This window comes from Protopterus annectens, chromosome 2.part1 (genome assembly GCF_019279795.1).
Source record: "Protopterus annectens isolate FY-2018-M chromosome 2.part1, PAN1.0, whole genome shotgun sequence".
In the NCBI taxonomy this organism is placed as follows: domain Eukaryota; kingdom Metazoa; phylum Chordata; order Ceratodontiformes; family Protopteridae; genus Protopterus; species Protopterus annectens.
The window spans coordinates 1,239,048,601-1,239,069,338 of NC_056729.1; the positions used below are offsets into that span (position 1 = coordinate 1,239,048,601).

At 38.4% G+C, this 20,738-nt stretch overlaps 1 protein-coding gene across 3 annotated transcripts in view; it reads right to left on the reverse strand.

The window, feature by feature from the left end:
- Window positions 1-20,738, reverse strand: part of LOC122794405 (L-threonine 3-dehydrogenase, mitochondrial-like) — a 121,685-nt gene that overhangs the window by 31,054 nt on the left and 69,893 nt on the right. For 2 of the 3 annotated variants that reach the window (XM_044062771.1, XM_044062772.1), the window contains exon 6: window positions 11,880-12,052. In XM_044062771.1, coding sequence (XP_043918706.1) covers window positions 11,880-12,052 — 173 coding nt within the window. Of the gene's footprint in view, window positions 1-3,061; window positions 3,153-11,879; window positions 12,053-20,738 lie in introns of all 3 variants that reach the window. The other variant, XM_044062770.1, reaches the window with a different exon arrangement.

Below are 20,738 nucleotides of genomic sequence, written 5' to 3' on the forward strand. Positions count from 1 at the left end.
GAAATTTGCTCCTGAGCCTCCATCCTTTGCTGAGGAGGCACATCCCGCATGCCTTTGATAGGAGGAAAAGTGTGAAAATAAAACTTGTACCGTGATTTATTATATCCAACACCCATTTGTCCTGGGTGACCAAATGCCAGTTTTGTTTGAAAAGTCCCAACTTTCCTCCTAGAGGAGCTGCCAGTAGAGAAGGGTCTGGCAGCGGAAGATACAGGTCATTGGATCTGTTTACGAAAAGGCTGACCCCTGCCCTCACCAGAAGACTGTGCAGGAGAACTCCAAGTCCTAGGTCTGAAAGAACCCTGAGCGTGAGCTCTGCCTCTACCACGTCTAGACCTGCCCTTAGACTGATAATCCGAAGAAGGAAAAGACCATCCTCTAGCAGCCCATTTCCTACTAAACTTAGGGGGCTGCACCTGCATAAAATCTTTGAATGTCTGCATAGACTTAGCCTTATCTTCCATCTTTTTTAAAACCGATTCCACAGAAGGACCAAAAAGTACTTCAGATTGAAGAGGAGCATCCAAAATCCGAGCCTTAACATGCTCTGACAAATTTTGATCCTTAAGCCAGGCATGTCTACGAATAACTGAACCTGTAGCAGCCACCCTGGATGCAGCCTGAAGAGCATCGAAACCACACTGCAAAGAATGCTTGCCAACTTGATCTGATGCATGAACCAACTCCTGGAGCTCCTTACACTCTATACCCTCAGACAAAGCATCCACCTTAGATTTCAATTGACCTAACAAAAAATTCTGATACTTCAGCATATGAAATTGGCAGTTCAAAGCCCTCATAGCTAACGTAGAGGAGGTGTACACTTTTTTCCCCCATCTATCTAAAGCTCTAGCATCTTTATCCAAAGGAACTGGATTCTTAGCCACAGAAGCCCTAATACCCTTCGGACCTTGAGTAATAGTTTCCGGATCAGCTCTAGGACTCTTGTACAAATACTTATGTGCTTCAGGAACTCTATAATATCTGTCTGGCTTAACAGGGGCAGGAGGTAAAGAAGCAGGATTAAGGGAAGATTCAGAAAACATCCTGAACAACTTCTAAGACAGGAGGAATAGCCAAGGGCCTATGCTGTGGCAGAAACAAAATTCTGAGTCGCTTTCCGAGAATCCGAAAAATCCTGACCTTCCCACTTGAAATGCTCCCTCATGGAATGTAAAGTCTCAGAAAAAGAAAAATCCTCTGGAGGAGAAGCAGAAGGGCAGGAGTCCTCTGCATCCGAATCCAAATAAGAAGGGAATTTCCGAATTTCTTCAGCTGAGGAATCAGAGTAGTCTGAGGAATGATCCATCCCCTCTAAATCTGCCTCCACCCTAGGCCTCTTCTCCGGGGGGGGGGGCATAGAACCCCTGATCAAAGTAATCAAGTCCTCAGCCATTTTTAACATATGCTTTGAATTTTTATTTGTTATTTTTTACTGTGGATGCATACTTATATATATATTGAATATTTAATATGATAAGTTGTAATATATGTTCAGAATGAATTTTAACAGCGGACATAATAGCAGATACAGATAGATATACTATAACTTCATGAAAAATCTGATACAGTACATGAATACAAGAATTGGATTTGATTTAACACAGTATCTTGGACATGTAGTCGGAGATTAAATATCAAGATGCTAGTCAAGATTCAGTTTTATTTATACTTATTTAATTATTTATCCATTTTATGATACGTATCCTTCATAATTTATAATCTTGCAACTGATATACAGAAGACGATATTCTTTCTTACTTGGATAAAATTGCACATATACACGCAACAACCCATTAGTCAAAATGGGTTAGAGTGGAATATGACTCAATAATGTTTTAATTTGTTTTATTTTATTTTGTTTTAGGGAATATTGACACTTAAAATTCTATGTTGACTAATTATAAATATTCTCCTTAGTAGATATTATTTGATTGTTCTTCTATTGATGAAATACTGCCTGAATATATGAAATGTAAATATCATCTTGAACTTCTGAGTTAGAAGCTCAGTGCATAAAAAGAGGCATGTTTCCCTTCAATCAGTTAAAATTGGAAAATTCCTCTGCATAGTTAATTAATTATTTAATCATTTAATTGTTTAATGATTTTAAGCTTAATTGGAAGTACTGTTGGTATAAAAGGAACAAGGATAGATACTGTTTTATTGATCTGAAGAAGCGTGCAAGCAGCAGTCTTCTATCCCTGTTTGTTTTACTGCTTGGAATAAAGGAATTTCGTTGAAGAAAGTGTTCTCGTGGTGTATCCTGCTTAGTTACTTTTGTTAATTGTCATGAACTTGTTAATTCAAGCTTCAAGATGAGAAGCAAAGACTCCCAATGCCTATAGACAGGAAGAAAAATTAGAGGAAAGGAGACAACGATCTTTAAACAATGTCCAAGGGAATGTGGCATGAGAGTGGTGGAAAATGACCACAGAATAACAGGAAGATGTTCTTTCAACTTAAAACAGTGCATCTCTAGATCTTTCATCTAGAGTCAGTAGGGGTTCAAGCCAAGGTGATGATACAAATGCTTAAAGATAAGCACACAGCAACCTGTATAGAAGGAAAACTTATCAAAACAGCATCTGCAGTCATACATTTGACATGGAAAATGGACAAGTTTGGTGGACAACTGAACTACTCTAAAATGAAATGCCATCTATATAAATAAAATAATACGGAGGGCAGGATGTTAAATTGACAATGCTCCAAAGGATTTTTTTCCTGGAGGCAATACCGAGGAAAGGGAAGTGTGTTTTAGTAGTCCTTCTCAGGTTTGCTTTAAACTATTGGTTTCACAGATAATATTTTGGTTGCTGAAAGTAAACAACGTTGCATACAAGTAGACAACCCTATTCAACACAAATGAGTTTGCCTCAAATATATTTAAGGATGCATGCCTTTAAGTATATCCCAGATTTACAAAGTACCAAATCTCCACACTTCCACACTATAAAGATCAATTTTAATTAACCCTTTTCAACATTTTTGTTAAATATAATCTTAAAACCATGGAGAACTTATATTATCATATTTCTTTTCAAAGTAAACTACTTACCTGTTGTTCCCCCTCCTGGCTGAGTATCTGCAGAAATTATTCCAGGATACCTCAGACAACGAAAATCCATGCCATATCTGTGATGATAGTACTTTAAAAAAAAAAAAAAACAGCAAAAGAGCACAAGCTTAATACACAGAATGTTGATAGCAGATCAAGCTAAGTGTTTGGCTTATATATTCTGCCCATATTTCTTACATGCTATTTTAGCAGAGTGAATTTAGAAACACCAGGATATACAGCCACTAATCAAATGATCTTAAAGAAGGTGGTCTGCACTGGACAACAGCTATTAACTCCTGTCAAGGACCTTAGTTCCTATATTCAGAGAGGCACGCATACCTTTTTCAACAATGCATGGCAACATGTGTCAAGTCTAGCCAGGAGTGCTAAGCTCCTTTGCAGTTCTACTCCGCCCATGTAAGGTAAGCAATAACATTTTAAATACCTAAACAAGGGTAAAAAATTCACACTTGGCATACATACTGGCCCATTCAGCTACAACACATGTATAACAGCCGTCCAAGTGAAGGAATACGGGCAGAGGGTAGTACATGTTCAAACAAAGGGCTCTCTCAACACTAAATGATACACTGAGCAGTCACATACCTGCCATCTCTTACTTTAAGGGAGACCAGTGCAGCCAGTAACAAAGGAAAAGAAACCCAAGTATAAAAATAATCAAAAAAGGCAGAAGCCAGATAGGTCAAAAAGCACAGAAGAGAAGGCCAAACATAGCAATATAATTCAATTCATACTTCATTGTAAGCACAGCAGCCCTCACTGAAGATGTTTCCCATAATCTCTTGATATACACTAACCACCTCTTGCTAGTTCTCCAGATTTCACCCTACAACCAGCCCCCACTTCCTCTATTAAACAGCGACTAACTACTAAAACTGAAACCTGGGACGACCTTTTCTGCAACCTCTAAGAAAGACAGCAGCAGATGTTATAGGCTATCCAGTCTCTTGTTTCATAAATAAGTCAATCCAAGATTCTGGCATTCCCTCCAATTAAAAAAAATTCTCACAACTCCACAAAGGCTGCTAGTCCACTGAATTCTGTAATGTCAGACCTATTGATATCAGTCTCTCAAAAATCCTAGAAAAGTGTATTCAGAAGCAACTCCTTCAATATCTCAAAGGAACTCCTAACCCCTGCACAACAAGGTATCCTTCCAACCGGTAGAACAGCTTCAGCTCTAACATTCTTGGAAACCATCATGTCTCTGCCATACTCCTAGATTTATGGAAAGCCTTCCATATATATATATATATATATATATATATATATATATATATATATATATAGTCTCACCTTGCACATTCCTGCAAAAAATGTCCTCTCAACCTGTCACAACATACCCTCCAGTGGTTTGACAGATACTAGTCCAACAGATATCAATCCATAAAATGGCACTACTCATTCTCCATACTTGCTTGTCACCCTACTACAGGATCCCCCCCCCCCCACAGTTCTATTCCTGGCCCCGTCTTATTCAATATTTTCATTAACAATCTTCACATTTTTTCTGGAACCTCCTAATACAATATATAGGAGACTCTACCCTTATATGCTCCTCTGATAATTTAATCCACCTACAACATATCACACAAGATTCTTTTGGAGCAACAGAAAAATGTCGTAGTAATGTCAAGCCTTCCCTTAATTCTAAAAGAATACTGTTGCTATTCTTCCCGATCACACACCAAAGACATACCCAAATTCAAAATCACGTCTCTCAATGAAACCGAAGCAGAACATCTCACATACCAAGTCATACATAGATGAAAACCTAAAATTTGACCTTCTCGATTTTAAATAAAAATATTAAGAGCTAGGAATGCTATACAACTAAAAAAAAAGTCTTTACTAATTGCACAAAACAGCTCTGGCTACCACCTACCTTTTACCTTCTTTTCTATATGGTATTCCAATCTTCACAAATCCACAAGCTTCAATAATGAGAAACCACAACAATGCTATAATAAAATCTCAAAGTTTGCAGCTAACAAAACCTAGCAAGCCCAGTACATTTCTGCACTCAAAATACTAAACTGGCTTTAGTTACCATACCACCTGACATATACCCAGCTATCCTTAACCCATAACATACTACACAAGCTTCTCTCAGTATTATCCTGTCACCTCAACAGTCCTCCATGATCCAATGACAGACAGGAGTACACCAGCAAAGCTCAAAAACCTGCCAAAAACTCCATTTCTGTAGCTAAGACTTGGAACTAGCTCCCTACTACACTTAGGTCAATGGACACTATCCAGACCTTTAAACTGATAAGACAATTTATAGCCATCTCTGCACTTGCACAACGCCCATTTAAAACACATGCAGAAACAAAAAGACAACAAAAAAGCATTATATTTTAGACCCATGACAGTCTCCCAACCAGTACCTCTCACATCTATCAGGACTACTCCACAATATAATGTCTATGTCGCGCCACTTCTGTGCCTTTCTGTTTTTGCAAATGATCAAATATAGACCTTTTCTCTCCCATTTCCCCCTTCCCATCACCTTCGCTCCTATTAACTATTTCATCCTAACCCTTTTAAATAATCACATATCTTATAAACATACTTTCAATATATTGTAAGCATTCTCCCATAAAACAATACATTTTTCAAAGAAAACTAATATTTCAGACATTCTGGGACAGATTCTAAGAGATGCTCTCACTGTAAGTCTGCCCTGATTCCAAAAGACTTGCTCTCAGTGTAGGTGACTTACTTTGCTGTAAAGCCTATAGTTTGGTGTAAGGCCTATCCATGAACAGGCTTACTAACTTACTCTGGGGACCAGATTCAAAAACACCTACTGTCAGCCTGCTCTCAGTGTAAGTAGTCATTTACAGTGACAGCAAGTCTTTTGGAATCAGGGCCTATCTTTTATTTATTTATTTATTTAAATTTGTTGACCGGGAGTGTCCGACTGGACGTAGGTCCATTTTCAGTGGAGGCCCGGGGAGAAAAGCTCCACAGTTAAAATAAACAGACAGTATTTACATTGGATTACATAGTGATTAACAATTTACATAGCAATTACTTAAAACATATTTACAGATGAAGAACATAGTACATCAGTAGACAACTAGAATCTTTATCTGTGAAGTGCATACCAGACATTAACAAATGTTACAAGAAGAAGAAGTTCGTGCTGTATAATAAGTACTGGCTGATGAGCATCTGTGCTTGTTATAATCAAGGTAGTTAGTGGAGTGGAAAGAAAGGTAGTGGTTGGATGGGGTGGATGATATTAGAGTGGGAGTTGCAAGGGCATAGCCAGCATGTTTTTAGTTGCGCTTTTAGTAAAGTTTTGAAGTGGGTGCATGATGGTATGGAGGTAATGTGGGTGGGAGTGAGTTCCATAATTTGGCTATGGCGCAAGAGAATAGTGCTTCACCAGCAGAGTTATTGGCTTTAGTGATCTGCAAGTGATTTTTGCTGCTGGATCTTAGTGGTCTGGTGGTGCGATAGGGTTGGAGTAGATTCTGGAGGGATGGGACATTTAGTGGATGGTTTACTAGTTTGTGGCGAGTGAGAGCTGATACCACTGAAGGAGGTGAAGGAGTTAAAGCCAGCCCAGTTCAGCAAGTGAGAGACAGTGGTGACTACGGTAGGATGCCCCTGTGGCGGGTGGCGATTTTGTTGTAGCAGGTCTCTAGCTTGTTTAGATCACATTGCCTTAGGTTGGTATATATTGGAGAGGCATAAAGTAGGGTGGAGATAAGGTGGGAATTTGCTATTGAAATCTTTGCTGCTTTGGTGAGAAATTGCTTATTTCTGTATAACGCTCCTAGTTTTTTGTGGACTTTTTTTATAGTCATGGATATGTGAATGTCAAATTTTAGTTTATTGTTTATTTCCACTCCTAGCAATTTGGTGTGTTCAGTTGGGTATATAGTGGTGTTGTCTTTTGCCATGATGTTAAAGTGAGAGTTGTTTTGTGTATGTTTGGTGGGTTGGAAGATGAGTAGTTTAGTTTTGTTTGGGTTGAGTATTTTTCGGGCATCGGATAACCATGTTTCAACAGAGGAAAAGGCTTCCTGTGTGACTTTTTGCAGTTTTGGTAGGGACTGGGCTGAGCAGATGATGGTCGAGTCATTTGTGTATTGTAAGAGTGTGCCATGTTTGGTGGCAGAGGCTAGATTATTGGTGTAAACAGAGAAGAGTAGGGGTCCAAGGATGGATCCTTGGGGAACCCCTATGGAGACAGGTAGTTGGGGAGATGTGTCATTCTGCCATACAATGGTTTTCTCGGCGGTCAGACAGGTAACTCTGAAACCAGTTGGTGACCAATTGTGATTAGGATAGGTTACTGAGGACAGAGATAAGTTGTTTGTGTGGGACCATGTCAAATGCTTTAGATAGGTCTAGGAAAGTAGCTGAGGAGAGATAGCCATTGTTTTTAAGCTGAAGGATAGTGTTAGTAAAGGAGAGTAAGGCAGTGGTGGTGCTATGGTTTGTTCGGAAACCATGCTGAGTACTGGAAAGGAGGTTGTTAGTAAGGAGGTAGTCTGAGACCTGAGAGTGTATGCATCTCTCTAGTATTTTGGAGAGTGGAGAGAGAATAGCTATGGGGCGGTAATTGGTTAGTTCTGTGGAGGGTCCGCCTTTGTGGAGGGGAATTATATGTGATACTTTCCACAGTGTGGGAACGTAACTTTCTGACAGAGCTCGGTTAATCAAGATGGATACTGGGTAGGCCAGAGCATCAGCTGCGATTTGTAGGTATTCACTTGGGAGGCTGTCTGCTGCTAATTTGGTGGGTTTAATTTAGTTAAGAGTTTTTTTTATGTTGGAGGTAGGTACAGGAGAAAAAAGGGAAGGCAGTGGGGAGATTATTAGTTGAAGGTGTGGGTTGGAGGGGGGGGGTTGTGTTGCTTAGCTAGTGATAGTATGGTTTGGGTGAAGTGTGTGTTGAATGAGGTAGCAATATTTTCTGAGGAGTGAGGGATGTTAGGAGGAGGAGTACTGACTTTACCTGGGTGGAGGATGGAGTTTATGGAGGACCAGAATTGTTTGGGGCTGTGTTGTGAGGAGTCTAGGGCAGACTGGTAGTATTGGGATTTGTCCTGTTTTATTAGCTTTTTGACTCTATTGCTTAGTTCTAGGAATTTCTGTCTAGCTGAGGGGGTTTTGGTTTTGCGCCAGTGCTCCCAGGCTTTATCTCTGTTTTTCATTTCTGACTTAGTGGTTTTCTGTAGCCATGGGAGGGTTGTGCTTTGGTTCTGGAGAATCTTATGGGGGCATGGTAATTAAGGATGTTCATGAAGGTAGTATTAAAAAATTCAACTGCATCATCTAGACTGAGGTACTTCTTTAGAGGATGCCAGTTACATTCTTTGAGGGATGAGATGAATGTGAGTGAAATTAATGTGAGTTTTAGATTCATAAATGTTTGCTCTTTCCCCACACTGCTGTCCTTCGTTCTGAAGAAGCCCGGATATACTGGGTGAAAGCGCTTAACTAGTATCTAGTTCAAGATTCTTTTCATTCAGTACCTGTTTTTATTTAAGTTTTTATGTTTTTGTAACAATAAAGTTGAGATTGGTTTATCAGCCGAATAGTCACCGAGTTCTTTCCGCTCTTTAGGTAGAGGCACTTATCGGTGCCCTCGCAGTGCTAATTTATTAAGTCGTTGGCTTTTTGTATTCAATATATTAAGTGCATTTATAATCTGAATACCCAATATTCATGCTGTGATTTTTACATCTGAATTTAACCCATGTGAATCTCCAGCCTGCTGCAATGACTGTATACCTTAACAAATTTCAGCTTTACAATGTTTATATATCTCATTACTTTGTGTGTGTGTGTGTGTGTGTGTGTGTGTGTGTGTGTGTAAATTACATATATTTAGTTTTCAGTGCATGTATTATAATTCATCTGTCTGTAGTGTCGGTTTACTTTTAATGAGTTTTTCTCCCCAGGCCTCCAATGAAAAATGGCAATTATGACCAGTCTGACTCTCCTGGTAAACTTGTCACAGATTTGGGATGCATGGCTAGGCTTAAAAAGGCCCTTGTGGTCGCTAGCCCAGTAAACACCTATCAACCTATAATATCAATGAATAAATGTGGTTAAGAACATACTGGCTGCATCCAACTTCAAAAAGCTTCCTGTAGTGGGTGTCTGTTGAGCAGAAACCCAACCAGTGAAATTTAAGCAACCTATGATGCTACTGCAGGAACAAAGCCTAGATAAATACTTAAAAACAAGGCCTGCAAAGGCAGAATACCGAAGCACTGATGTACCACAAGTGGAAGCCACAGTTTCAGACTCATAGTTCAAGCAACAATGCAAGATAATAGCATAAAAGACTACCAATAGCTACAGCGCATATATCTGCAATAGCAGTATTTTAGAAGTACTGGAAATCAACCACGCTTACTAAGTAATTTTTGATGGAAACAATTTCCAAAAGCTGGTGAAGACACTTGATGGCAAGACACAAAGCGACTAGCGAACCACTTGCAAAGGGCTGGTTTAGTAACTCTCAGCTCCTCAATACATGGAGGATGTCAGAGGTATGCCTCTCACATGCTTCCCACACTCAGCAAAAGGAGTAAACCAGACCCCTTGCTAGTTAAATGGACAGCTGCTGGACACAAGGTCTGCAATTTCTTCTCACAGGCAGGAAGGCTTAACAGGCCAAAAATGCTCTATATGTCTGGCTGTTGATTTCCTCACCCTTGCATGTTGCTTATGCACTCCCATGGGACCCTCTTACCTTTGCTGGGCACCATTAACTGTTGCCAAAGTCAAGGTAAACCTCAAGTTTTAGTTCTTCACTAGCTTGTGGACAGGCTGAAACATGATACTGCAGTGCTTAATGATGCATACCTTGTCCAAATTATAAAAAGTATTGGTGTGGTTTTAGATAACTGCGGTGGTGGTGCTGCGGTAGCATTGTCGCCTCACAGTAAGACGTTGTCCTGTTCGATTCTCAGCTAGAGCATTTTCTGTGTGGAGACATATGTGAATTGGCGTACCTTCGTTGAAGGTTGTGCGTCAGGGCTGGCAACTCGGCATGTAAAAATCTACTACCAATCATTAGCGGACCAGAGTTCTGCTGTGGCGACCCCTAACCGGGAAAAGCCAAAAGACACAACTGGTGTGGTTTTAGATCATGTGATGGCAACAGGACCACCTGGAAAGCTTTTGCAAATGTCATACTTAACTGAGATCAAAATCTGAATTATTTATGTGGTGCAAAAAACAGTGCTGGGGGGCTTTGCACACAAAGAAGGAGGCACACCAGCAGGAAGCATGACAGAAATTTTGCTGAAATGATGGTAGAAGGGAAACCCAACAGTTAACATTGCAAAAAGCTTCTAAACTCAGACCTCATAGATTCTACAGCTGGAAGTAACTGCTAGCAAGAACATCTTCCAATCCACAAAACCAGTTTGCTTGAAAGGGGGATTGGTAAGCCCATCAGCGGCGAAATTCAAGTCCCAAGGAGGAGAAGTGTTCTTCAAAAGTGAGACAAAATGCAAATTTCTATTAAGAAACTACTGAACAGGATTGTGCTGGGCCACAATTCTGATGTTCACATTATCATAATTCTCCAAGAAGGTGGAAACATGCACCTTGAACACAGAATAATTCAGACCTTTAATGAAACAGATATCCAAGATAAAAATAAAATGCAAACTCAATGACTGATGTAAGGAAGGCTACAAATAGAAGGTTTGTCAGGATCAATAATTCTAAAGAAGCAATGCAGGTCTGAAGGTGGAGTTAGCTGCCATGGCATGAAAGGGACAGAGTCCTGCACTGCTAGGATCAGAGACCCTCAGTCCATACTCTTCTTAATCAGAGCAGCAACATGGATGAGCTTTGGTCACAGAATTGGAGGAAAAGGTGGAAAGAAGGTACAGGTATAGCCCATGACAGTGAAGTGAGAAGATAACTACATCTAACTCATCTGAAGTGAGCAGAAGTAGGAAAGAACCACAACATTCTTTGTGAATACGCCATTTAGGAGAATGCATCTCCTGGAAGATTTTTTTTTATCTATTCTAACAAGCAGAGGCTCACAATGTCAAGAAATGGTTTTCTGAAACTAAAATGATGCTTTGCTGCATACTCTCTATATATCATAAGTTATAACTTGCATGTGAAAGTTTTATTCGACAAAATATTTTTGCTGTGAATTTTCATACAACAATTTTACATATATTCCATTTGTTGTTAACGGCTGTAACTAGGCTGCACAATGCTCCAGACCACCCAACTGTAAAATAAAAAAGTCAATGGTGGAATACTGATATAGCTGTTAACATTGCTGCCACCTAGCAATTTTGCTCTCCATTTTGGTTCCTAGCTAGAATACCTTCTGAGTTGTAACTGCATGCCCACCCTGTGTCTACTTGGGTTTTCAACAGATAGTGTTGTTTCTTCCCACAGTAGAAAAGACTTGAGGTCTGGCTCCTCCGTGCCCATGAATAGGTTACGTTAGGTATAGGGACATAAATGAATGAAAAAAAGGTGCTGCATAAATAACAGAGCAAAAGACAATGAGTCAGGCTACAGGTGTACAATGTTAGGAGGGAGCAGAACAAAACACCTTCCCAGCATAGTCAGACTCTGTGTAATATCCCAGTTTTAACTCCTGGACATGCTTTTTGCAATATTTTTAATAGTTAAATTTTTAGTCCACAAAGGGTGAAAATGTTTATACAATCATTTTTTTTCTAAAACTGTACATAAATAAGCAGGCTTTTTTGAGATCATACTTTACTATCTCATTTATAGGAACATAGTAAAAACACTGTTGTAAGCATCTCACCTCTCCCATAAGTTCAGCGTGGACTTTGGAGACTCCGTAGATTGTCCTAGGTCTCTGAATGCAAAGATCTGGGGTTGGGTTTCTGGGAGAGGTGGGTCCAAAAGCACCAATTGTGCTGGGTACGAATAGTCGGAGACCATGCTCAGCAGCAATGTCTAAAACATTGTGTAAACCTACAATACAGGACAATATTTTAACAGTTAAAAAAAAGCCAAAATCCAACTGAAAAAACTTCAGTGACAGACAAGTGTTCATTAAATTAGCTGATGTGTGAGGAAGTTTCCTCCACAATGGTTTGAGGAAGCAAGCATCTCCTGCTATTGTTCACCATGATATCTTATGCTAAGCTGAGAGACTGCAGCATGCCCCTGAACATACAAGTTCACTTCCAAAAGCAAGCCCAAACTTTAAACAGGAAGCAAAAGAAAACATAACGGGCTATACAAAGATTATTTGCCCAAATTACAAACAACTCCAGTAGTAGTCAACAGATGATAGGATTGTTATCTAAGCAGACAAGGAAGAGAAACAATACAAATACATCTTACAGATTAATACAGTGAGTACACAGCTGCTGCAACTCTTACCAGGAGTCATCCCCAGTTCAGCTGACTGCTGAAAACAATCATAAGTAATATCCTAAATCTTTCCAAAAGCCTGCAGCTTGGCAAGGACCAAAAGTCAGAAACTCTAAAGGCTGATTTCAGTAACAAAGCGCCAAAGGATGACAGACTTCTAGATTCATTTAACAAGTAATAATGTTTGGTCAATGAATGACCAGATAACAAAACACCCACAAATGTTCACAATGAAGACATTCTTGAAGCAATTATTAAAAACAGTTCTACCCACAGTAGGGCAAGATTAAAGGAACACATTCTAGGGGGTGCTATCTTCATGTTAGCAATCCATTTTCCATGGATTGCTAAACCACAGTCATCCTTCCACCCCAAAATATATCAGGTAAGGACAGCAACATTTTTTTTTGTTCTCATTTTGTAGGATCAACTAAATGATGGGTACATTTCTTCCTCCTCTAAAGACAGAGCTACATTCTCTCATGTGCATGAAGTACCTTAAGAAATGAAGATGTTTAAGAAAAGTCGGTAACACAGCACATTTAATTGTGCAATATAATTTAAATGAATTCAAAAAGGAATATGGTTAAGATTCATTTTGGTAAACAGTGAGAAATGTTTAACTTGTACAAGATGTTACATGCTTGGTGTATATATATATATATATATTTTTTTTTTTTTTTTTAAACAAATCACATAAAATCAAACTCACCAGTCAGAGCTCATTTCAGATTGTGTTTTTTAATGGCTTTTTATTAATGTCAGTTTCCTTATTTTTACAAGCCTCCATCATATCGAAGATATTCTCTGTTTCACAAATAATTTGTTACATATTAAATGACAGGCAGATTACTTTTGTGTAACACTAGCTGTAGGTCTTTACTATTAAACAGCAGTACATTCTGCAAGCAATCTTTTTTTTTTTCTTGATAGTCTCCCCCTTTTTTAATTTCTCCATATCTTTTGGGTTTCTAATACCCTGATGGAAATGGACCCCATTCCTAAGTTAAAGTAGGATTAAAGATCACAAAATTAATATTGTTTCAACCTTTGTCAGCAAAAAGTGCTTTTTGCAGCACCCACAATGTGCCCAGTAAGGACTCCTTTTGCAATTCATACAGAGTTACATGTATTGGTAACATATCTAAATATGATTGCAGATTCCTTTTTATAAGACCCGTTGCTCCTACTACTACTGGAATTGTCTGGGCATCTTTCTTCGACACTGTTCTTGTTTCTGTCTACAAATCTTGACATTTTATGACTTTGTGTCTCTCTGTATGCAAGACACTGTAATTACTGGGTGTAGCAATTTCAATGATTGATGCCACTTTTCTCTTCTTTTCATGGACCACTACATCTGGTTTTCTCACATCTATCTTTTGAACTGTTGGTAATGGGTGATCCCATGTGATGTCAACTTCATCATTTTCTATGATGCTTTGTGGTTCATGTTTCCAGTCTTTTTCAGCCACTTCAATACCATAATGTTTGCACAATCCCCTGTGCAGCAGTCTTGCCACATTACTATGCCATTCAGTGTACAATCCTTCTGCCATTAGTATGTCACAACCAGCAACAAGGTGTGCGACTGTTTCCAAGTCTGTTTTACAAAACCTACTTTTGTCTTGTTTCTCCCACATGTTCAATGGACTTTGTAAACCAATGTGTAAGTAGCCCACTATCTTGGGTCTCCAATATTAACCTTTCATCTTTTGGTTTGAATTCATTTCTCCTTAACCATTCCTGCGTTCGATCCTGATTAACATGAGGTTCTTCCAGAAGTTTTCTATACTTGTAACTACATTTATACAATTTCCACATTTCTTGCCTTCTCATCTGATCCTTCACTTTATATTCTCTCTTTTCTTTTTTGGCACATTCAGGTGCTACCTGATTTTTATCTACTTCTGGTTTGATTTCCATTTCTGCTTGATGCTGATATGCTTCTGTTACCCTAAGTGGGGAAGTCATCTTAGATTTATTCTCCTCCGGTTTTAAAACTTTCAGTACATTTGGGTCTTGTGAGGTCAGATTGTGTGCAGTCCCACAATTACAGATCTATACATGTAATTAATTTTAAGGAGGCCCATACCTCCTTCGGAATGGGGGATATATAATCTTGGTATGCACTGATTTTTATAAATCATTTGGTGACCATGAAGCATCCTTCTTGTTTTCCTGTCTAATCTATCCAACACATTTTGGGGCCAGTCAGTCACTCCAAGACCATAAGATAGGACAGGAAGAGCAAACTGGTTTATAGTTTAAATTTTGTTTCCAGATGTCAACGCTGTTTACAGGATTAAGTCTTCTAAAATATTCCTAAGTTTTATTCCCATTTGTTCATGTTTTACTGCTGATCCTTCATCAATTCCCAAATATTTAAGCACTCCCTCTTGCTCATCACATTCTTGTCCCAAACTGATGCTTTCTTGGTGCTGCAGTTTTCCTGCTTTAAAGGTTGCTTTTGCACATTTATCAAGACCAAATGACATTCTTATATCATCTGAAAAAGTTTTGACTACTTGCAGCTGTGCTTTCAGTTCCTCATCTGATGAGCTATACAATTTTCAACAAAGAGAAGATGTGAGATCTGTACACTTTGTTGTTTTCTAGGAGCCAAAGTACAGCCATGGCCTATTCTGCCAAATAACCAATGTAAAGGGTTAAGGGTTAGACAGAATAGCAACGGTGACAGGGAGCCACCCTAGAATATCCCCCTTTGAATGTTTATGCCTGGAATAATTTGTCCTTTATCATGGCTTAATTGCAAAGTGGTTTGCCACTGTTTCATAGTCACTGTGATGTAGTCAATCAGTGTAGGGTGTATCTTATACATTTTTAAGCACTCTTTTCCATGAATGTGTGATACTATCAAATGCCTTTTTGTAGTCAATGCATGCCATACATAGATTCTCCCCCCCCCTTTTTAATCTCCCCCTATATACATTAGGTTTTGTACCAATAGAATTGTATTTGACTAATGATTTTATACTTGAGCATACCTGAAATATTAGCAACAAAGTAAATTCATGTAGCTTTCTGTGAAATCATTCCACCACCTAAATGTAATGAGGTACATTTATTCAATACCTACTTTTGTCGATTATGTACAGTCTATAAGCTACAGTTAATAACAGGTCACACTGAAAAACCAATGAGAAAAAAAACTAAATGAAAACTCCAGCCAACAGACCGAGAGGAATGTGAAAGTGATCTAAGAACATTTTCAGGAGACATTTTTCATTTAAGTCAGTATGGGTTGGAATACACAACATGAGAAATATATGAAAACACTTCTCTTTCTTTAGGAGTCAGACAAAGAATTATAGCAGATGTACAGGACCTGATAACACTTTAAAACCATATTTCTGCAATACTCAAAGCATCAGAAATAATCATAATGCGATGAAATTCATAACTCAGCAAGAAGATTATGATTTGGTAATAGTACAGTCATGGAATTCATTCAATTTAATAATCTCTGGAGTACATGAAGTTGAAATAATAGCAACACGCATAAGTTTATAGACATGTTAATATTTCATGGACTAACCAAAATATTAGAACATAACACAAGGAAAGATAAATTACTAGACTTAATAGCAACAAATGAAGTAAATTTGATTAAAATAGGGATGCCATTTGGAAAAATTAGATCACCGTTCCATATTCTTTAATAATTGGAAATATAGAAAACAGTTAAGGAATACGATGTATAACTTTGACAAAATTAATTATAGTAAAAATCAAAAACAAAAAAGAAATTAGTAACACAAACTGGAGTGACAGGTTTATAGGTAAATATGATAGCTGCCATCATCGGACATTTTAAGCCTAGCCAATCTTCTTTTCAATGGTGAGAATCAAAACCTGCACCTTCTGTCTGAGGTAAACACCTTAAAAATTATGCTAACACCATGTACAACAAAATGTAATCTGAATAAAATCACCATTAGACAAGGAAAATTAAGTTTACAAATAAAAAAAACTGCAAGTCATACCAAAAATAAAAAGGTTTATATGAATATATAAATTCACAGAAAAAAAAATGACTACAGTTATGACAATAACACACTAATGACAGTGTTTCTGACTTGACTACAACAAATAAATTGAATAAGTTTAACAGCAGGTAGAGACTGGAAAGTGATAAAGATTTGCCTCAATTATGTGTACAAGCAGCAAGCACATCCAGTAATACCATAGGAAAGTTTAGAAAGAGCATTAAAGTTACAATATGAAATATATCTTGAGCCATACAAAATTCCTGCCCCTGCCTACGCTAATAAATACATAACTCATGAATCAAAGGCAGTGCCAACAAATATATTTAACTTGTTTTTTAAAACCTGTACTGTACTACATTCACAGAAAATAAATACTGTTACACCAATATGTAATAAAGGAAAAACAAACATGAATAAATACAGACCACGTAGCCTGACCTCTAGTTTACAGAAGTGTTTTGAGGTGTGCATGCTAGAACTAAAAGAACAACAAAATAAAAGAAAATCTACATGATATATGCCAACATAGCTTTACCAAAGGAAGAGCCATGTTAAATAGCCTAATTGAGTTTTATGACCAAACATCAACTGTTGACCTAAGGATGGCAGCAGTAATTTTACGTTCTGCCTCATAAAATAATACATGAAAATTAGTTGGAGGTTAATACAACCCAGATTTGGTAAACTGTGTGACTGAATGGGTGTGATATAGAAGTGAAGACTGTGACAATACAAGGATAGACTTATGAAACTCTGTATGTAAAGGAAAAAAGTTCCCCAAGGATCATTACTTGGGACCCTGCCATTTAATATTGCATTCAAGAATTGTTACAAAGACTATATGTGCTGGACGGAGATAATTGTAAGCTTGGATTCACTATTACTTTTATATTATTAATAGCTTTTTGTGAAGCCACAGTGGTGCAGCTGTAGCGTTGTCGCCTCACAGCAAGAGGTTCTCCCGTTCGATTCTCGGCTGGAGCACCTTCTGTGTGGAGTCTGCATGTCGTCCCTGTGGTCGAGTGACATTCGAAAGACACGCGTAGAATGGGTGTGCCTTCGTTGAAGGTTGGGCGTCGAGCTGGCACCGTAAAAATCTACTGCCAATCAGTAGCGGACCGGAGTTCCACTGTGGCGACCCCTAACTGGGAAAAGAAGAACAACATTATTAATAGCTTTTTTGGCTGAAATACTGAAATGGGCTGGGAAATCTGGTATTAAGTGCAGCATCATGGACTTTGTAGTATTAATAGTTCTAATATATATATATATATATATATATATATATATATATATATATATATATATATATATATATATATATATATATATATATATATATGTATGTATATATTATATATCACACACACATACATATAAAACCAAAACGTTCCAATACAAGTACTCAAATACAAGGACGTGGGCATAACATCTAATCATTCTTTTTCAAATCATGTTAGACAGTGTTGAAAACAATGAGACAACTAGCTCTACTAATGAAAAACATCTCTAAGACAAGAAAATTTATATGGCTGAGTTATATGTTACTCATCCTGGAACACAATAATGGCTTTTGTACTTCACTTAAGGGCAGTTAATTCAACTACAATCAGTCCACAGAAACGTTATGAAAAAAAACGAATAACTTTGAGAAAGATTACAGATGGAAAGATGTCAAACACAGAAACTTCACAGATCATTAAAGCCATTTTAGAGGAAATTAATATTGGCATATAATGCAAATAGAAATGAAATGTTGCAAGCAATATTGAACTTGGAAATATATGACTACACAAAAACTCGGAGATAAGGATTTAAGACTACTGCACAAGTATCATAACAGAAAATGCCCTTATTATGGAACAAATTGACACTTTGTGTAAGGATCTCAGAAGTACTAACAGTCTTTTAAAAGAATAAACAAAAGAGTGGGTGGTTGGCCCAGAGGTTTGCAATCAGTTTGTGAATTCCTAGAATGCATTAGTGCCAGCTGTAATAAAAACTCATGAACTTATGGATGTTGCTTACAAAAACAAGGTACAGCAAAAGGTGCCCCATTTGCCCCAGCATATGCCAACTTGTTTATGGGCTATTCAAAGAATTATAGGTTCACAGGTAGGTACTAGGCTATTGGCCCAAGGGCCTAAGTAAGCTTAGCCAACAACGTTCCCTGGCTTACGCCAACCTAAGAAAATTAATTTCCTGTGCCCCTGTCGAGCAGAGCCACTTCTAGTGTTATGTGGCTTCTGCCATGAGGTGAACCAAGGCCCACAGCTTGACACAGTTTTGCAGCATGTACTATGGATCCTTCTCTCCAGTGGAGACAGAGAAGGGGACCTGCTGAGCTGTAAGTCTAGACAGAATACTGCATTCATTTGCCAGAGCTACAAGAACAAGAATGGTATTATACTGCACTGCCTCCACAATTCTGGCTTGGTGTTTATTACTGAAACCAGACTTACAACTGTTAACTCATCCTTGCAATAACAGTGCTGCCTGTGCTTCAGTGCTACAGTGCCTTACACTGGACCAGTCTTGCCAGTGGGCCCACTTTTTTCACTTGGCTGCAGAGGTAGGGTAGGTTAGGGTTTAAGCTGCCAAGTCCTTTAAGTACATAGCGGATGTGGGAAGCAAACTGTCAATACCTCCTTGTCTACCTCCTATCCAGTAGTATAAATAATCAAGACCTTAAACTCTTGAAGGAATATATTATTTTTAGGTTTGTTATTTTTTACCCTGAATGTGGAAAGAGTGCAACTCTGCCTAAAATGTACCACTTTCTGTTATTTCTCCACCAATGCTGACTAAGTAAACTGCCACGTTTCAAACAGTTAATGCAAGCCCTGGGTGAGCCTAAATCAACAAGCCTTCAATTTTCAGTCAAATGTGCTGACTGTACCACTCGGTTCTCTAAGAACATCTTAGTAACCTCCCTTGTGTTTTGCTGCCTTGTCAAATTTAACATTTTTTGAAGTTTCTTCCTAAACATTCTCTGTGTTAAATTAGTGGGATCAAACCAATTTTCCTTGCCACTCCTACCATTAGGATACTGAGAACAAATTAGTAGCTGACTTTTCATCATTTTACTGGCCATTCTCAATCTGTCTTTGTCATTTGGTCTTTGTGCTCCCTTCTACATGTCAAAAATGGTTTTATTTGTATCTTTTTTTTTTTGGGGGGGGGGGGTCTCATTTTAACTAAATCATCTATTCCTTCATTATGCCCTTTTTAACTTTGCAATTAATGTAGAGACAAAAATCCAGAAGAGTGAAACTGAAAGTGGTGTATGAAGTTAAAAAGGTGGATGGAGGTCAAGTTCATGCAGGAGGAAAGACCATTAGACCCATGCAGACTGTGACATAAGCACTACTGCTTGACAAGTGAAATGGACAAAGCTGTATCTGGACAAGTTCAATTTGCCAAAGCTGAACACCCTGACCATGGTTTCAGTGGAAATCACTGCTGGTGTGGTTTCAACATGTGCTTCAACAGTGACTCTTTTCTTTCTTTTGTTAGACTGCTCTCTTCATGTTTGTTATGACTGTGGAGTTGGTATACAAGTTTGGGGTTATGTGAAGGTGCAGGGAGGGCTTGCTTCCTGCAAAAATAAGTTTTCATCAGGTGGAATTTACTAATAGTTGCTCTTGATGAATTGGTTCTTCACAGAACTGTAACTGGACTCAGTGGAAGCATGACTTACTGCAATGTATTTTTCTTTAATTACATAAGACTGTGTATTCTAGATGTAAAATAAATGTACTATAAAAATTATTACATCATTTTCTGGTAGCACAGCTGGTTACAATAAGTCTCTCATGAATGAAGTAAGTAAAACGTGAACAGCAACAAAGGAATACTAGCCAAACAATCACAGGATTCCAGTGGCGGCTTGTAACTTTAAAGCAGGGGAGCTGCAGGAAGCAAATGAATGAGTGGAGCCAAATACAGTAGGGTGGGGCTGTATTACAACAGATCAATAACTGTTACTGATAATCAAACAGATGTCAATCACTTTCATCCACAGACTGTTTCAGTACAAACCCACTCATAGCAACTTTACTGACCATGTACACCTTAGATTTCTAGTTGCAATCAACATTCCATGGGTCCCGCTGTTACCCACTAGTCTCCCCCCCTGCAGTCCCCCAGTGCCGTCCTCTGTTCCCCCTTATCCTGGAGTCACATCATCCAGTCAGCTTACTTCTTTCTTGCTTTTTCCTACTTCGTCTTACTGTTAACCCCCCCCACTCTTACTGTTAACCCCCCCA